Source organism: Camelus bactrianus, chromosome 9 (genome assembly GCF_048773025.1).
Source record: "Camelus bactrianus isolate YW-2024 breed Bactrian camel chromosome 9, ASM4877302v1, whole genome shotgun sequence".
Classification (NCBI taxonomy): Eukaryota; Metazoa; Chordata; class Mammalia; order Artiodactyla; family Camelidae; genus Camelus; species Camelus bactrianus.
Genome location: NC_133547.1, coordinates 39,704,062 through 39,720,415, shown reverse-complemented (window position 1 = coordinate 39,720,415; position 16,354 = coordinate 39,704,062). Strand labels below are relative to the sequence as shown.

General features: G+C 49.3%; 1 protein-coding gene across 1 annotated transcript; it reads right to left on the bottom strand.

Moving 5' to 3' along the window:
- Window positions 1-1,535: 1,535 nt before the first annotated feature.
- Window positions 1,536-15,689, bottom strand: SYPL2 (synaptophysin like 2). Its single transcript, XM_074370116.1, has 6 exons — window positions 15,364-15,689; window positions 15,126-15,200; window positions 8,192-8,316; window positions 6,903-7,104; window positions 5,643-5,834; window positions 1,536-4,339 (listed from the first exon to the last, which is right to left on the bottom strand). Exons 1-6 carry the CDS (start codon window positions 15,415-15,417, stop codon window positions 4,193-4,195), a joined length of 795 nt encoding a protein of 264 aa, XP_074226217.1. The 5' UTR covers window positions 15,418-15,689; the 3' UTR covers window positions 1,536-4,192.
- Between the last annotated feature and the right edge of the window lie 665 nt (window positions 15,690-16,354).

Sequence of the window (16,354 nt, the reverse complement as noted above, 5' to 3'; positions counted from 1 at the left end):
AACCTTGTGCACATTCTTTGTGCTACCAGCCACTCTCCCAAGCTCACTGCACACAAACCCAGGTCCCAAACCGCTCTCTGCCCAAGACGCCCCTTTAAGCCGTGCCTGTGCCAGCGAGCTGGCGCCCCTTCCCGGGCTGGCGGCCACGAAGCGATTCGCTTCCCAGTAGATCGAATAGGGTAGGTGCAGGGAGGTGGGTGTTGTGAATCAGAAGGGCAAAGGGAGGGGGTCTGTAGGATGTGCTGAAGGACACGGGAGTTGGAGTAGGGGAGGGCCCTCAACTCATGTGTTGTGCCTCCTGTGTGGGAAACCCACGCTGCCCTGATGCAGAACGGAGGGTTGGAGTGGCGTTGTCTGGGTTTGGGAGCACCTAGCTGAGCTGACCAAGATCACCTGTCAGGATGACAGAAGGCTATCTCAGAGCCAGAGCCAGCCCCGGAACTGGGGTGGCCCCGAGGCTGCTGGTATTTGCAGCATATCTGCTGATTCGTCTCTCCTCCTGAGAACTACAATCGATACCCTGTACCGCCTCTTCCCAAACCCTGGCTGGACCCTGACTCCATCCATCACTTTGGCTTCTTTTTCTAATGAATATTTTCCCTGCTGGAAGGGCTGCTACCAGTGCCTCGGCAGAGGGAGATTTCTCTGTCATTTCATCTGTCATTTTCCTTGCTAAGGCCTGGAAAATACCTTAATCATCCACCTCTTTCTTATTCTTAGCTGGTAACATTCCTTCCCACCCTAACACAACCAAGAGACAAAAGCCTGGCCCCCATCCGATCACGTCAGAAAAGATACTAATTCTCTTTTCCCTCCTCAACCCCTCACACCTCACCCCATATTAATTCCTACATCAAAGGGGAAAACAAATTGGAAGCAAATAAGTCAAGGTTTGTGAGTTCAAGACCTCAGATTTTCTTCTCATTTTCACCCAGGAAAAGTTTAAGTACTTCAAGAATAACCTCTGAGGACAGAGATTCTTACCCTGAGAACCATAGATGATTCCCCTAGGATGATTCCCAGGAACCTGGTGACATTGAATGTAATATTGTACCCGTGTATTTTTCTAGGGAATGTAAATGTAGCATTTGACTCTCTGTCAGAAGAGGGACAGAGGTGCAAGTTTGTTCAACAAGAACCTTTATAGTTAATAGGGCAAAGCATGTGGCCCTCAGCTCCTGACAGGAAGCTTGTCTAGGTCACAGATGGTAGGGGAGCAAATGGAAACAGTATTGTGGAAGCCATTCTCTCTCACCTTTTGAGTTTGCTCTAAATTTACTAATGAGTCTCAGTTGGTTTGGACTGATTGGTGCCACCAAAAAAGATGTCACCAGACTAGGGCCTGCCACGAACAACTCCTCAGCCTACAGACTTGGTTGCTGGGGGTTGCAGAGTAGAGAGGAGTGCAGACTTAGTTGCTGGGGGGTGCAGCGTGGGGAGGAGTGGAATGATGTTTTAGTGGAAATGCTGATATTTCTCCAAGAACTTAAAGCAAGGGGAGGGAGAGGAAAAAAATCCCCAGAAGGGTTCCGGTCTTGGCTCCTTCATGGCAAATGCTTGAAGCACTGTTTATTCAAAGGTATGACAAGCACCAGAAAACAACATGCAACATTCTCCCCCAACCCCTGATCTGCAATCCCGGAAGTAGAACACCTATGACCATGATGGTGGTGCGAACTCATGTTCAGGAAAGGTCCTAAGTGGACACTCTGGCAGGGTCAGAGTTTACCAGGGCAAAGGACAAGTGCCCTGCCAGTTGGACTCCTGCAGCAGCTGAGAAACCAGACACCTTTTCCTACCTCAGGCCCCACTAGGTAAAGTGGTACTGCCAGCCCTGGTTGGAGGGGACATGAGTCCTATGAGGACAGCCCTGCCCTCGGCATTTGGCCCAGTCCAGCCCTCTGAAGGTAATGAGGTGAAATAGCCTTTCCTCTTAGGGTGGCCATGGAGAGAGGGGCCATAGCCTAAATCAAGGCTCTTCTGGCTGAGAACAAGCCAGCCTCTTGAAGAGGAGAAAGAACCTTCTCTGCTCTAGGGAGAGTTCTGGGCTACGAGTCCTTGGCAGGAGTGCCTACCCACCCACCCCCTTTCCCTAGTTAAAGGGCCAGTTAGTAACTTCAGCCCTCAAATGAGAACACATTATCCATCACATTTCAGATGAATTATAAATACGTACACAGAATCCAAACACAGTTCCAGTAGAAGCTGCTCACAGACCCTCACAGGGGCCAGCCTGACAAAAAATGAAGGTCACCCCTTTGTTCTGTGTCTCTGGGGCTGTAGGTAAAATTGTCCCCCCTTGTCCTTGAGTAACCGTGGGGACAGCATAGGACAGAGAGAGGTTCAGATTTAGAAACACTCTCATCCCATCTCCTATCTTCCCTCCTCAAATCCCTTCCCCCCAAATCTCAAAAACAAAACGGAACACCCAATTTTTCACTGAAGGACTCTGGAGCATTTGAAGATGTAAATCTCACATCCCCTCTCAAGTGGGGAAACTCTGACCCAAAGAAGAAATGATTGGCCTGAAGTCAAAGGTCCTGCCACCTGGGTAGCCCAGTAATGCACACGTTACTGTGGGTGGTGCTTCAGAGGTGAGGAGGTCGGAGGGGTTGACTCAGTCCTGAGGAGAGGCTGGCACAGGGCACATTCACCTTTGGGATGATAAGCGGGCTAATTGGCACTGGATTGGAAAATGGCCAGATTCTTCTTCCTTCATTCATCCCTGGGCAGCACTATGGCCAGGGCAGGCCAAAGTGTTTGGAGCTGGGTGGGAGACAGATGGCCCTTATCCAGTCAGCAATGACTCTTTAGGCCCTGGGGTCCAGAGAGGGACTGAAGGAGGTGTCAGGAAGAGGAGACACACCAAAGACAAATATGGAGCTGGGTCCCGAAGTGAAGAAGCACCAATAGCATCGGCCTGCCCTGGACTGGGGTGGGGTGTAGAGGGGCTAGAGCCTGGGAGAAATGAGGAAGCAGGGGAGGAATGGAGGGCGGAGGGAGAGGGCATGTTTTTTCATGAAGGTGAGAAGGGGAAGTATGAAACTGGGGCCAGAGAAGGAGTAGGGTGGGAAAAAAACGAGCAGAGAGTGAGGAAGAAATGGGCCCATCCATCCATCCATGTCCTGGGGCTCTGGGGCAACTTAGACTCATGATGGTCCTTCTTTAACCCTTCCAAAGCCCCTATCTGGCTCCACAGGAATGAAAGGAAGGCCTGGACAGACTTCAAAAAGGATCTTGAATGCCTCAGACCCAAGAGGCTGGGGAAGGGAGATGGACAGAGGTTGGAGGTGGGAAGGGCTGAAATGGAGATGCTCCTAGACCCCTCATCTTGTGTTCCAAGTGTGGGACCAAGCCCAAGAAGGAGCACCGGGAGGAAGGTAAGGAGTTTGTTTCTAGGGCAAGTATGAGTTTATAGTGTTGGTGGAAAGTGCCCCAGCCTGAAGGGGTGGGAAGACTAAGGGAATAGAAAAAACTGATTCCCCAGCAAGTTTCCTGGCTTGTTTCTTGAAGTTGCAACTCAGTTGCAATTCATCTGCTCCCCACTGAGTCTAGGCTTCATCTGAGACCCTTTGAAAGGCTATTTTCTTGGCTAGCTCGCCCCCTGGGTTCTCAAGTGATGGGCTCTGTGGGCAAACAGAGGCCAGAGAGTGGGGAGCAGACTGAGCTCAGACTGACTGGAGGTCAGTGTAGACATGGGAGCTTGATGACAGCCATTGAAGAGGGGTTGCTAAACCACTGGTGGGCCCTCCATGCAGGGGAGCAGGGAGAAGGCTGCCAGCCAATTCCCCCTCCCCCTACTTTTATTGAAGCTGGACAGATTGATAGAAGTGGCTGCTAGGAACCAGTCTCAGGTCTCCTGACCCCAACCTTGCCTGCAGCAGAGGCTGGTTCTCAGAGGCTGTGAGGGGACAAGTAAGACCCCAAGTAAGATGCCTGAGTCCACGCAGTAGACAAGAAGCACTGAGCTCCTGCCATCCGGGGCTCCAGCAAGAGGAGGGATAGGAAGCCACTGGCAGGGCTGCCCAGGTTTCCGACAGCTGATGCCTGCCCATCCGTTGAAGGCGTCTCAAAGCTCAAAGCCCAGAATGATGGGGGAGGGGAGTTGGAGGAGGAAGAAGAAGGAGGTCCAGGAAGCCGGAGGTGGTTGAAGAGGTGCTGTCCTGTTCGGGAGTAGCTGGGTGGGGGCTGCTTACTGCTTCTCCACCGCTCCCTGTTCAGCTTCGCTCTCCTGGCTGGCACCCTGGCCCTGGTCCTGGCCCTTCCCATGCCATGGGGTCTCCTTGAACACAAACCAACAGTTTCCGGCCCACAGGAAGAAGTTGATAAAGCCAAAGAGCTGCAAAGACATCAGGGGAGTTTGTGAGACTAGGAAGGAGGGCATCGTGGGAACAGGGATGGGGAGTGCCTGGGTGTGGGGGCCGGGAGAAGCACAGAGGGCTAGAAAGACTGAGAGACAGAGAACTGGATATAGAGGTTGGGTTTAAGGCCATCACCCACTGAGGGGCTCTCTAGTGAAAGTGTATAACTCTGCCCACAGCATGGACCTAAATTATGGCTTGGCTGCTAAAAGAATCTGGCTCTTGGAGCAGAGCATTGTGCAAAGCACAGTAAGGAGCAAGGGCCCTCCCACAGCTCAAGCAGACCCTGTTCCCAGAGAGCCTTCTCTGGGTGGGTGGGGCCAGAGCTGTCCAAGGTGCTCCTTCCCTAGGGCAGCGACCCAGCCGGCTATATCCAAATATTTATTCAAAAATATTTAAAAACACATCAGCAGGAGTTATTTAGGGGGAAGTGTTCTAATGTCTGCAATTAACTTTGAAATGCATTAAAAATAAGATGGATTGATAGATGAGGAGAGGCAGACAGATAAGTGATAAAGCAAGTCTAGTAAAATGTTAATGGTACAGTCTAGCTGATGAGTGTGTGGGTGTCCATTGTAAAATTCTTTCAACTCTGCTGTTTGTGTGAACATTTATACAGTAAAATGTTGGAGGGGGTGGGTAAAACCTATCAGCAGGGTTCCAGCAAGGTCTAGAAGGCTCCCTGGTGTGCCAGCCATTAAACCTTTCAGTTGCTGGGCCTTAGGGAGGTTCAGGCCATTTTCAGGGCAGGGCTGAGGTGGCTGGGATGATGGCATTTGAGAAGCTCGAGGCCCTAGCTATTTACCAACTGCTATGGAGATATTTCGATGTCCTAACAACTGGAGCGGCCAAACACGTGCTACCAGCTGGACCCACCAGTGCCCAAGGCCCTTTTCCAGTCTGGAGGCCTGAATGACAGTGAACCCCTTCTCACTCACTTGGGGTCTGCTCCCAGCTTTGAGCCTGGCCACAACCCCATGTTCTTCCCTTCACTTGCTCATATGTATAGTCACACCCATACTGCATAGAGGCAGGAGGAGTGGGAGGTGGTCACAGAGAGCATGCCTGGAGGTGGGGAAAAGGGAGGGAAATGGGCAGCAGAGTGCAGGAGGAAGGAACTGGAGGCTAAGTGACTCTTGGGTTCCCCTATTCCCTCAGGGTCAGCCAGGGGCCAGCAGCCAGCATTAGGTGCAGGGGAAGCATTAGGCGCTGCTGTGACAGGCCTAGGCAGCTGGGATACTGCTGCCTCCCCCAGACCCCTTCAGTGGCCACAGGTCTCACCACGGAGATGTTGGCCAGTCCCATGGAGGGTGTGGCCCCGGCACTGCACACTGCTTCCTCTCCATGGCACACGGACATGGCTGCAGTCAGGCTGGAGGGCCGTGTGGCCCCCTTGACATCAGTCAGGCCCTTGCCCCAGGCAGCTGCAGCTACCAGCCAGAAGAAGGTGAAGGAGACTGTCACACAGAAGTCCTGGGAGGAGCAGAGGGACAGGAAACACAATCAGAAAGGCCCCCATGGTTTTGCACTTCTTTTCCTTTTGCTGTAACAAACTGGGATCCTGGGGTCCCAGGACAGCTGCCCCTTCCCATCCTACCCAACACCTAGAGCTTCAGGGAGCCCCGATCATCCTGGGGACTCTGTTCACTGCCAACAAAAGAATCCTGCCACCCAGGGATAACCCTGCCCATGCCCTCAGAACAGGTCAGGTAACAATGTACAAGTACCCCCAAACCCAAGTAGCCTAAACTCTCCACTCTCCCCCTGCCCCCAGCCTTTCCTTTGATCACCATTGTTCAGTTACAACTGGTGGCAGAGTGAGGGCAGACTGTAGGAGATAAATGGGGTCCCCTAAGGCACCCTTTCCACCTTACATGCCTGGGATAAGGAAAAGGTAAAGGGGAAATAATATTAATAATAGCTAGCACTTATAGAGGCTAACAATATACCAGAGAGTTTACATGCATATTCATTTTAGCCTTCCAAAACACTATTAGATATTTTTTATTCCCATTTTATAGTTGAGGAAACTGATATTTAGAGAAGTTAAGTAACTTGTAAAGAGCACACAGCTAGCTAGTAAGGGACAGTGCTGGGATTTGAACCCAGGTCATCTGACTCCAGAGCCTGCTTCTTTGTATTTATTTTAGGAGGGGTAAATAATCAGGTTTATTCATTCATTTTGCTGGAGGCACTGGGGATTGAACCCATGACCTCACACATGCTAGGCAGGCACTCTACCACTGAGCTATCCCCTCCCTGCTGCGAGCCTGCTTCTTGATGCTACCATGCCTCCCATGAGCAGAGCTCGCGATGGGAGGTTGGTGGAGGCAGAGTCCTGAGACATGAGCCTTCCACTGGCCCTAGGAACTGTGGGAGCCACAGGACCTGAAGGGACCAACACCAAAGGGCTGGCAGGGAGATTGAGGAGGTTCGCACGTGGGTGTCCGGGACCCAGGAAAGCTACCTTGTTTGTCCTCAGCCCAGGAGCGTGCATTTCCTCAGTGTCTCCACCCATCCCTCCTGGCCATGCCCACTCACCACCAGTGGGAAGCGCCTATTCTCCGTGTAAAGCTTGTGGAATCGCAGGTAGAGGATGAGCGCAGCTATGGTGTAGAAGAAGGAAAAGATGCCCAGGGTCACGAAGAACTCGGCGGGGGCAGAGAAGTCCCCCATGAGGTGCATGGTCTTGGAGGTGGAGTCCTCATCACAGAGGGGCATCTCATACTGGACCCGGTTCAACCTGCAGGTGGCAGGGAGCCCATCCTGAGCTCAGGGCAATCCTCTCCCTGTGGAGGCAGCGGGCTGTCCCAGCCCCAGAGCAGTCCTGTGCCAGTTCTCACCCAAGGACCCTTACAGAGCCAAGAAAGGGGCATGTAGGGAGGAAAGTTTCTGAAGGGAACCTTGAAGTCAAGACAGGAATTTCCCTGAAATTCTGGTCAAACCCAGGCTCCCACTTAGCCACCACCCCACATTCATCCACCCTCCCCAGATACAGTGATCCTGTATTTCCAAGTATCTCCAGGACCCTTTAAGGCACAACCACAATATATACAGTTGTTCTATTTCAGGTTGCCAAACCATCAGGGAAATCAGCTTCATTCTGACCCTGGGAAAGCAGAGGTCCACAGTAGCCAAGTTAAGATTGGCATCACCCATTCTCACGCCTTATTTAGGTCCCCCAACGGGACTACACTGGACAAAATCAAGAAAGAAAAACAAACACCCTATTATTTACACAGACAGCTAATCTAACTTGGCTGCTGCCATTAGAAATTTCTGAAAAGGTGTGCCCTGTCTCTGTTCTCCTCTGAACACTCCAGCTCCCCCTTCCTAAGTTCCCAAATACCCAGGAAAGGTACTCTCTTCTACCTCCTGGTCAAGCTGCGCCTCCTTGTACGCTAGTGATACAGGTCAGCCTCCCCCATCGGCTCTTTAGGATCTAAGTACTGATGAGTTTCCTTACCTTCAAGGCAGGGAGGAGGCTGCTGAGGGTCAAAGAGACCTGCCCAACTTGCCCAGACTCCTATAAGCCTCCACCCCACACTGCACAGGTTCTTTCTGTAGGAGCTGATGTTACCTACAATTGGTTATCCATGGACTGCAACATTATTATCACAAGGATTCAGCTGAGCTTCCCTTATATTTCTCTCTGGCTAGTGTGTCTGAAATTCCTAAAGGGCAGGAAGGACCCAAGCCTTGTAATTCTATCTGAAGCTGGAGTGGCACACAACAGAAGGTCTTTAGGTTTCTAGAGAAGAAAGAGACCAAGCAAGTCCTGCCAATCCCGTGAGAGAGGCTACGTGGAGTCAGAATCAATCCCCGCTCACCTGAAGGGATAGCCGAATGAAACAAGGATGGCGCTCACGTCTTTGGCTTCGTTGTTGCAGCGAACCGTTGCTCCTGTCTCCCCGCTGTAGGAGCCGCAGGACCCGAAGGCGAAAATAGCAAAGAGCTGAGGGAGAGTGAAGCCCCTTTGAGAGTCAGAAGGCCTTAACTGGCCAAGGTCTGTCCCTTCAGAACTGCCCTCTGACTCTCAGCAGATGCAGATATAGGGAGAGGCCAGGAGTTCCTTTAATCAAAGTCCCTCCAGACCCGGGATCCATGGCTTCCATGGGTCTCCCAGCCTCAGGGTGCTGTGTTCACTGTACAGGGTGCTGGGCCAAATAGCCAAATGAACAAGGTTGACTTTGAGTGGTACCTGGGAGGGAGATGAAGGGGAGAAAACGGGCAGTTTCCAGGTCTCCTCATTGGATGTGACACTGGGGACCACAGGTAGCCTCCTTAAGATGATGACTAACACACAGCAATTTAGGCTTTGGAAACTTCTAACTCAAAGTTGGGCTTGAGTTTCCTCCCCAAGGGAGAGGCACCCTAGAAATAGGTTCCCCTGCGCCAACCTAGATCAGGCATGCATGGAATTCTTTGCATTTCTTCTTCGAAGCCATCTTTGAATCTTGTCATTGCCTTCGTCTTAACTTCCAGTGGCTTCCTGCCTCAGTGGAGGTACAGCTGGAGGGAACAACTTCTGCCGAGCCTTCAGAGGAGCAAGGGAGTAAGGGCCGTGCTGCTGTCCCACGGTACCGCCAGCTAACCCCCTTCCCCCAAAGGCACCTTTCCTTTGGCTGGGTCGATGCCAGCAGCCCTGGCTTAAGCCCAGAGAAAAGTATCCTCCACTTGCCTTATCAGCCTCTGCTACTTCCCCAGTGGTGTTTCCCTTTATAATCTGCAGATGCTGCCATTTCTCAGTGTTAAGAACCAGAGGTGTTTCAGATCACTTGAATTGTTTTCCTCTTCACCTTTCATCACATTTTACTAAACCTCCTGTCTTGAGTGAAATGAAATTCCCTCATCCTATGATTTTCAAATTTCTTTCTGGGAAAACACACTTTGGTTAGAAAAGGAGGTGAGAAATTGAAATCTCTATCCTCCCATGTCATCTGTTCAGGCCCCGTTTCCTGTGCGCTTACCATTCACTTGTACATGATGTAATCATTTGTATTGAGCAGTGAGCTTATTCTGTTAATTGTTCATTTTCTGCATGTTTCTTTGTGACTTGCTATCTTGGACATTAAGTACCTAGAAGGCAGCTAATTCACATCCCAGTCCAGCATCCAGAGTTTATAGAATAGAGTTGTGTGTACATTATTTTGCTAATGCTTGACAGTGTTGTGGAGTGAAAAGAGACCTGCATTAGGAGTCTAGAACTCCGGATTCTTGTCCTGGCCCTGTCACTAACTAACTGGGTGATTTCTAATAAGTCATTCTGCTCTCTGAGACTTAGTTTTCTCATCTGTAAAATGAGGGGTTTGGAGCAGGCAATCCAAAGGAGGCCTTTTCCTGCTCTGTAATTCTCTCACTCTCTGGGGGTAATGCTATCAGTGTGCTCTTGGCTGGGCTTGCCAGCAGCTGTGCTCTGCCCCTGGGTGGTGTCCGGTGCCACTGCCCCGCCTTGCATTGCTTGGCCTGGCAGATCTTCTCCATGCTGGAGCCACTGACCCCTCTCTAAAGGTCATAATGGCCACCTTTCCATTTCCAGGAGGCTCAGTTCAGACAAATGAGAATTGTCTCCATTTTAAAAATCATCCAGAAAGGCGATAGTCCAACTTCTCCCTAATGTCTGAATAACCTCCTGATCTGACTTAAATTAAGGAGGCTGCAGTAGAACTCTGTTTGCTCATCTTCTTGACGGAACTGGAGAGAAGTCACCAAAGCCTCTGCATCATTACCCTTTACCTACTCCAAGCTGCCTCACTGGAGTAACAGTAGAACTTCTCTAGTTCTTCCTCATAGGAATTCTCTCCTCTTTTGTCAGCTCTGTGGTTCTTGATTCCTCTTGAAGTTTCTATGTTCCTTTTAGCTTCTGGTGTCCAGAACTGGACACAATTAGGGCATCACATTCTAGGAAGGGCAGACAGTTGGATATATTTTCACCTGTTGGCACTTAGTCAGTAAATGGCTCTGTATGGCTTCCCCAAAAATATAGGTACTCCTAACTTGAGGCAATGAACAGTCAGTTATGGACCCTTCTTTTTACCAGCACTCTCTTTTTTTCAATTGAAGTATAATCAATTCACGATGTTGTGTTAATGTCTGGTGTACAGCATAGTGATTCAGTTATGCATATATATATATATACTCATACTCCTTTTCATATTATTTTTCATTATAGCCTACTACAAGGTATTGAAAATAGTTCCCTGTTTATCAGCACTCTCTTGACAGGCACTTCTGACTATCTACAGAAAGATGACATTTATTGAGCATTTACTACATACCAGGCATTGTTTTAGGCAATATGATTTATCAGTGAACAAAAAAGAAAAAAAAAATCTTGTCTTCACGGAGCTCATACTCTAGAGCTGCACTATCCACAATGGCAGCCACTGGCCAAGTGAGGCTATTTACATTTAAATTAAATTAAAGTCAATAACATTTAAAACTTAGTTGCTCAGTCACACTGGCCACATTTCAAGTGCTCACTAGCCACATTTGACTACTGGACAACAGAAATTATAGAGCTTTTCCATCATTGTGGAAAGTTTGCTATGTCCAGATGTCAACCTTTGAGGTTCTGAAAATCCTGAACCCTGCTTTGTGATTCCTCCATGGGCAAAAGATACCCATAATAACTTTAGTGTTAACTGCATTCTTTTCTGTTCTGATTCTTTGAGAATCAAGAGTCTCTAAATACCTTAAAAAAAACTTTATTAACCAGTATATATGATCAAATCTGAACATAACACAGTCAGATGGTGCCAGATAACAGATGACAGTTTGCTACATAAGAGAACCAATGGAGGAATCTCAGGAAAACCTCACAGGTTTACAGAACAGCAGGGCAAAAAGGATCTCAGAGATTATCGAGCGCAGCAGTCTCATTACATAGAGGTGGAAACTGAAGTCCCAAAAGATTACGTGACTTCCCAAGGTCACATTTAGCCAATGTGAGAGCCAGACTTAGAATTCACAGCTCCTGATTCCCCATTCAGTGCTCTTCCTACGTCATCCATTCATTAATCAACAAGGAGTTATTGAGCATCTACTCTGTGCCAGGTGCGGCAGAAACTAAGGTGAATAAGACATGATGCCTGCTCTCAACAGTCTGCATCCAGAAAGGAGAGTGTCATGCTCAAATAAAAACCAAAACAAAACCCTGCCTCACAGAGTTATTTAGACTGAAAAAAGAGATCTCAACTATATACGGGGAGGATTGCAAAGAGGGAGGAAGTAACTCTGCACCTGGGATGTAGGTCCAGAGAAAGACACACTCGCTGAGCCCCTTCACCTTTCTGCACCAGGTATGCTTTCTTCCTTAACTATGTCAGGTGACTGAGCCAAGGTGAAGAGTGGGAAAAAACTGAAACCACCACCGTCACCAGGCCCAAGCTCTGACTGAACAAACAGGTCATAGAGAATAGGAACCAAGGAGAGATGGAGGCCCTGAGACAAGGGGGATCTCCAGAGCTCTGGTGCCTACCAGCCTTCCTCCTCTTGGACCTGCATTGCTGGGGACAGCAATGGTCATATACTGCCCTCCACAACCTCCTCCTCCTACCTCTGCATCTCTTTTGGAAAGATGTCAGAATAACCTTGCCAGTTTAAGGATCAGGCTCCACTTTGGCGGGCTGACTTGCTGTTGGTGATAATCTTTTGTCAGTCTCAAGAACACAAACATCTCCAGTTAGTGCAAGACACAAGGAAGACAAGTTCTGCAAGTGCATCCTATTCCCACAATCATCTCATTGGTTTTTATGGACTCTGATGGTGTACTTTCGCATTCCCCACACTTATTGAAATAGCTTATTTTCATTACAGAGGAACCCAGAGCCAAATAAGTGACTCTGACACAACAAAGGTCAAATATTGATCATGGGCACACCTAGTTAAAGATAATTTGACTAATTATCAGAACAGTGACTGAGTAATCCAGGAGATTGTTTCACACCTTACCCTCAAAGTGAGGATTTGGCAGTGACATTTGAATAATTTCACCAAAGGACAAGTCTAGCTGACAGTCTGCATAAGGGGGAAATTTAGGGAGAAGGGGAGGTTTGGGAACCAGCACTTACTAAGTACCTCCTGGACTCCTAGGCTCACCATGGTCTTCCTGAATGCTCCGATGCTTTACAGTATTACCTCCTGTAATCCTCCCAGTGAGCTCATGAGATGGATCTTACCCTCATTTACAGAGAAGAAACTGAGGCCCATGGTGATTTCATCACTTATCCTAGGTTCCACAGCTAGAAAGCAGAGGAGACTGGATTTAAACCAAAGCCCATCATTTCAAAGTCTGCTTGTCTTCTTAAAAAAACAAAAACAAACAAACAAACAAAAAAAAATAGTTCTCCAATAATTGGTCTGTGCTCATGTTATTTTCCTAGCTTAGTGTAGACTTAGTGAGACCCCAGAACTGGAATTGAGGTAAAAGAAGTTAATTTTTTAATTTAAAAAAGATACTCTAAGTCAAGCTCCTCACTAATAAAAGAATAACATTACTTTTATCTCACCAGGACTCCAGGAAAACCTTTGCTTTTTGGTAATAGTAACAACAAAAGTGTTCAATTATCGTTACAATTACTGCAGCTTTTTGCATGTTTTTTCCCCTTTTTTTCAATCAGGAGCATTTTATCCCTCTAAGTAGGACATAAGTGAAAGTCCCAAGTGACATTTTCACTATCATTTTTGTACTAGTTCCTTGTACTTTTATGTTAGTCCACCTGCAGGGACTCAGGGCAAGTAAAATTCATACTCTGAATTCGGGCTACCAGGATGGCAGTAAAAGCAAATCACATCTTTTCATGAGGCTACCCTTCGAATGAAGGCTGAGTTCAGGGTCCAACCCTGGACTCCTGGATTTAGTGTTATGAGAGAAAGGCATAACTTGCTGTTAAGAAGTTGAAAATCATAAAAGTCAAAGAGGTCTTAACTTTTAGGGGTCAGAACTGACTGTGGGAGGAGACTAAGCAGTGCTTTGTGCAGCCTTATAGACATTTTGTAGGAATTGGTTGGGTGAGGGTTGAGAAAAGGATAGAAGGGTTGAAGAAGAAAGCTTTTCAGAATTCCCCCATGGAGGACGATGCCATGGTCTAATAACCTCATTGTTTCCCTCATCCCTTGACAGTCTTTCTCAAATTTCCCTTAGATCCATTTGTCTAGTTTAATGATAAAATTGTACCCTTACACTTCAGGTTCTGCTCCTCTGGATGGCTCATAATGGATCCCTAGTTCTGGATGGCAGTGAAGTGGAGCCTTACTATCATTCTTATATGGCACCCTCAGGTACTCAAGTGGTGGGGCAGAGCAGGGAAGTGGGGAGAGGTGAAAGAGCTCAGTCAGCAGTCATTTCAACTGCTCTTGAGGCAGTAGGGAGAGTGGAAAGTCCCCACTGGGTCCCAGAGTTTTCACTTGGGAGCTCCCCAGACTGTCCTGTAGCCCCAGTCAGGGTCTCAGATATCCAGAGATAACCCTAAATGCACTATTGCCCCTGAGTTCCAGACCTGATGATTCTCATCCAAATGATGATTTAAGAATCAGTGACACAGTTCCAACTCCTGTCTCCAGTGAGTTAAAAGCCCTTTAGAACTCAATCCTCTTCAGTATTAACAGTAACTTATTCCCTAGTTGAATTCTGTGTTGAAAGCACATTAATTAAGTTATTCACACACCATTTGGTATGTGGATTGTCTAAGTGAAATCTCTTCTGTGATAGTGCACTAAATGCTCCCAACAAGTCTTTATGATTTGAAAGAGTGACTGCACCTGTCCACATTCCTAATTTATACCCAGGAGGCCTTGGGCACTGGGAAGGACAGAGAGCATGCCAATGTCTCAAAGTACCAATGAGGCAGAAGACAGTATTTCCCCTATACCATTACAGGAGAAACTGAGGCCCTGAGCAAATTATTTCTTCAAGGTCATAGGATAAGTCTCACCAAGGGCAATGTTCTAGCATGCCAACACATTTAGAGCAGAAGGGGACCCTAGGGATGGTCTGATCAAGATCTGATGAATACTAGAAACTTAAGTCCAAAAAGAGACTTGCCCAAGGTCACATAGGTAGGAAAGGCAGGTCCAGGTCTGGAATCCAGGGCCCCAGCTTTCCAGCTCAATGTTCTAATTTATTCTACAAGCCATATTTTGGCCACACTGATTTTTTATTCTGTCTTAATTTTTTCCCTTTTATTTAATCCTAGAGCCATGAACTCCATTCATTCATTCATCCACTCCCTCACTCAGTTGCGGGAACCCAGATTACTCTAGTGACCTCAACAGGGCAACCGCCAGCCAGGACCCTGATCCCGGAGTTCACCTCCAGGATGGGCCAGGTCCTGGTGGGTTTGGGGACAGGATGGTTTCTATCCCCTGCCTCCTTTCCTCCTCTGCCCTCCGCAGGTTTCCTTGTCCCCCTTGTCCTCCTCCCCCCTCCCGCCACCGAGGAGTGGTATGTGCAGGATCAGAGTTCTGGAAAGGTTACACCAGGGTCCTCTCGCCCGGGTGAAATGTGAGCGCCCTGGGCAAAGGCTCCTTGCACATAGAAGGACCGAATCCGGGACTTCGCATGCCTCGTTCCTCACCCTCCAGCCACCAAGCGCTGGAGAAGCAGCTCCAGCTCGCCCCTCCCCCGCCCACCTGTCGCCGCCCCCCACCCTTCCGCCGGGGCCGGCCGCAGCACCTCCCCGCCCCCAACTCCGGCCACATTGCTTCGGGTCAGCGTCACGGTCCAGGCTCCCGAAATAGCCCGCGGCTGGGGCAACGACTCACCCACTGGAGAACCTTGATGAAGCCCAGCGGCTCCTCCAGCCGCCGCCAGCGCAGCCCCACTAGCAGGCGATCCACCTGCGGAGAAGGGCCGGCCCGGGGTCAGAACTGTGGGGCACCTGGGAAAGCTCTGGCCCCCCTCCTCCCACTCATACCCTGGAAAGGGGGCGGAATAAGAGTCGACTTAACACCCAGGTGGAGAAGGGGCGGCGAGAGGGTCCCCGGAGCGCGCGGGGAATACCTGCTGCCGCGGCGACTTGTCCGCCGTGCGACTCGTGCTCTCCGTCGAGGACATGCTGGCGCAGCCGGGCCGGGGCGCGGCGCAGGGGCTGAGGGGACTGCGGTGGGGCTGGGGGCTGGTGACCAGTGGCTCGGGAAGCGAGTAGTGCCGGAGCGCGAGCGGCCGTCGGCGGCCCTGTATCCAGGCTGGCGGGGGGCGTCGCCGGGGCGCTGCTGCTCGCACTTGCCGAGGACGCGGCCGCCGCTCTGCCCCGCCGGCTGCATAAAACCCCCGAGTCCTATTCAAACTTCTGTCAAACTTGCGAACGAACTTGGCAGCCGAGTCACGTGGTGTGAGCTCGCGAACCCTCCTCCCGCCCCCTTCGCTCCCGGGTCCCTGCCCGCAGGACGCCTTAAAGGGACCTGTGGCCTCTGCGAGCGGTCTGGCCGCGAGGGGGCTCAGGTTCTCTGCCAGAAGCCTCCAGGGTCAGTCCCAAGCGAGACACTGCGGCCGCTCCAACCCTTGGCCAAAGTCGGGAACTAGCTTGGCGCGTGGCACGCACCGGCTCCTAGTTTATCTTTCGCAGTTTTTCTGGACTTGGAGCTGCTCTGCTCGGATTCTTCTTCCATAATACTAAGAACCTAAAGGATTCTCACAAAGGCATTATCAGTGCTGAAATAAAGCTCTAAACTTTCGGTTAACAAACTGCTTGCTTCCAAAATCTTCAAGAGCCATTACAGACGAAAAGGCCAATAGAATATAAATGGCCTAATTTTTATTGTCTAGTTAGGCTTTGCTTTAATTTTTTAACAACAAAAGCCATTCGTATGTTAGTGATTTAAAAGTTACCAATCATTTAAAAGTATAAACTCAATCTCCTTTAAAATAGCCATCGTCGTTTAAATAGTCTTTGAGGAATAGGGGTCTCAGAAAGTGTAATTTGTACTGAAAAGTTGACGTTCTTGCGTAAGATCCACTTTAAATCGGTCCCTAATTTTCAAAACGTGATCCA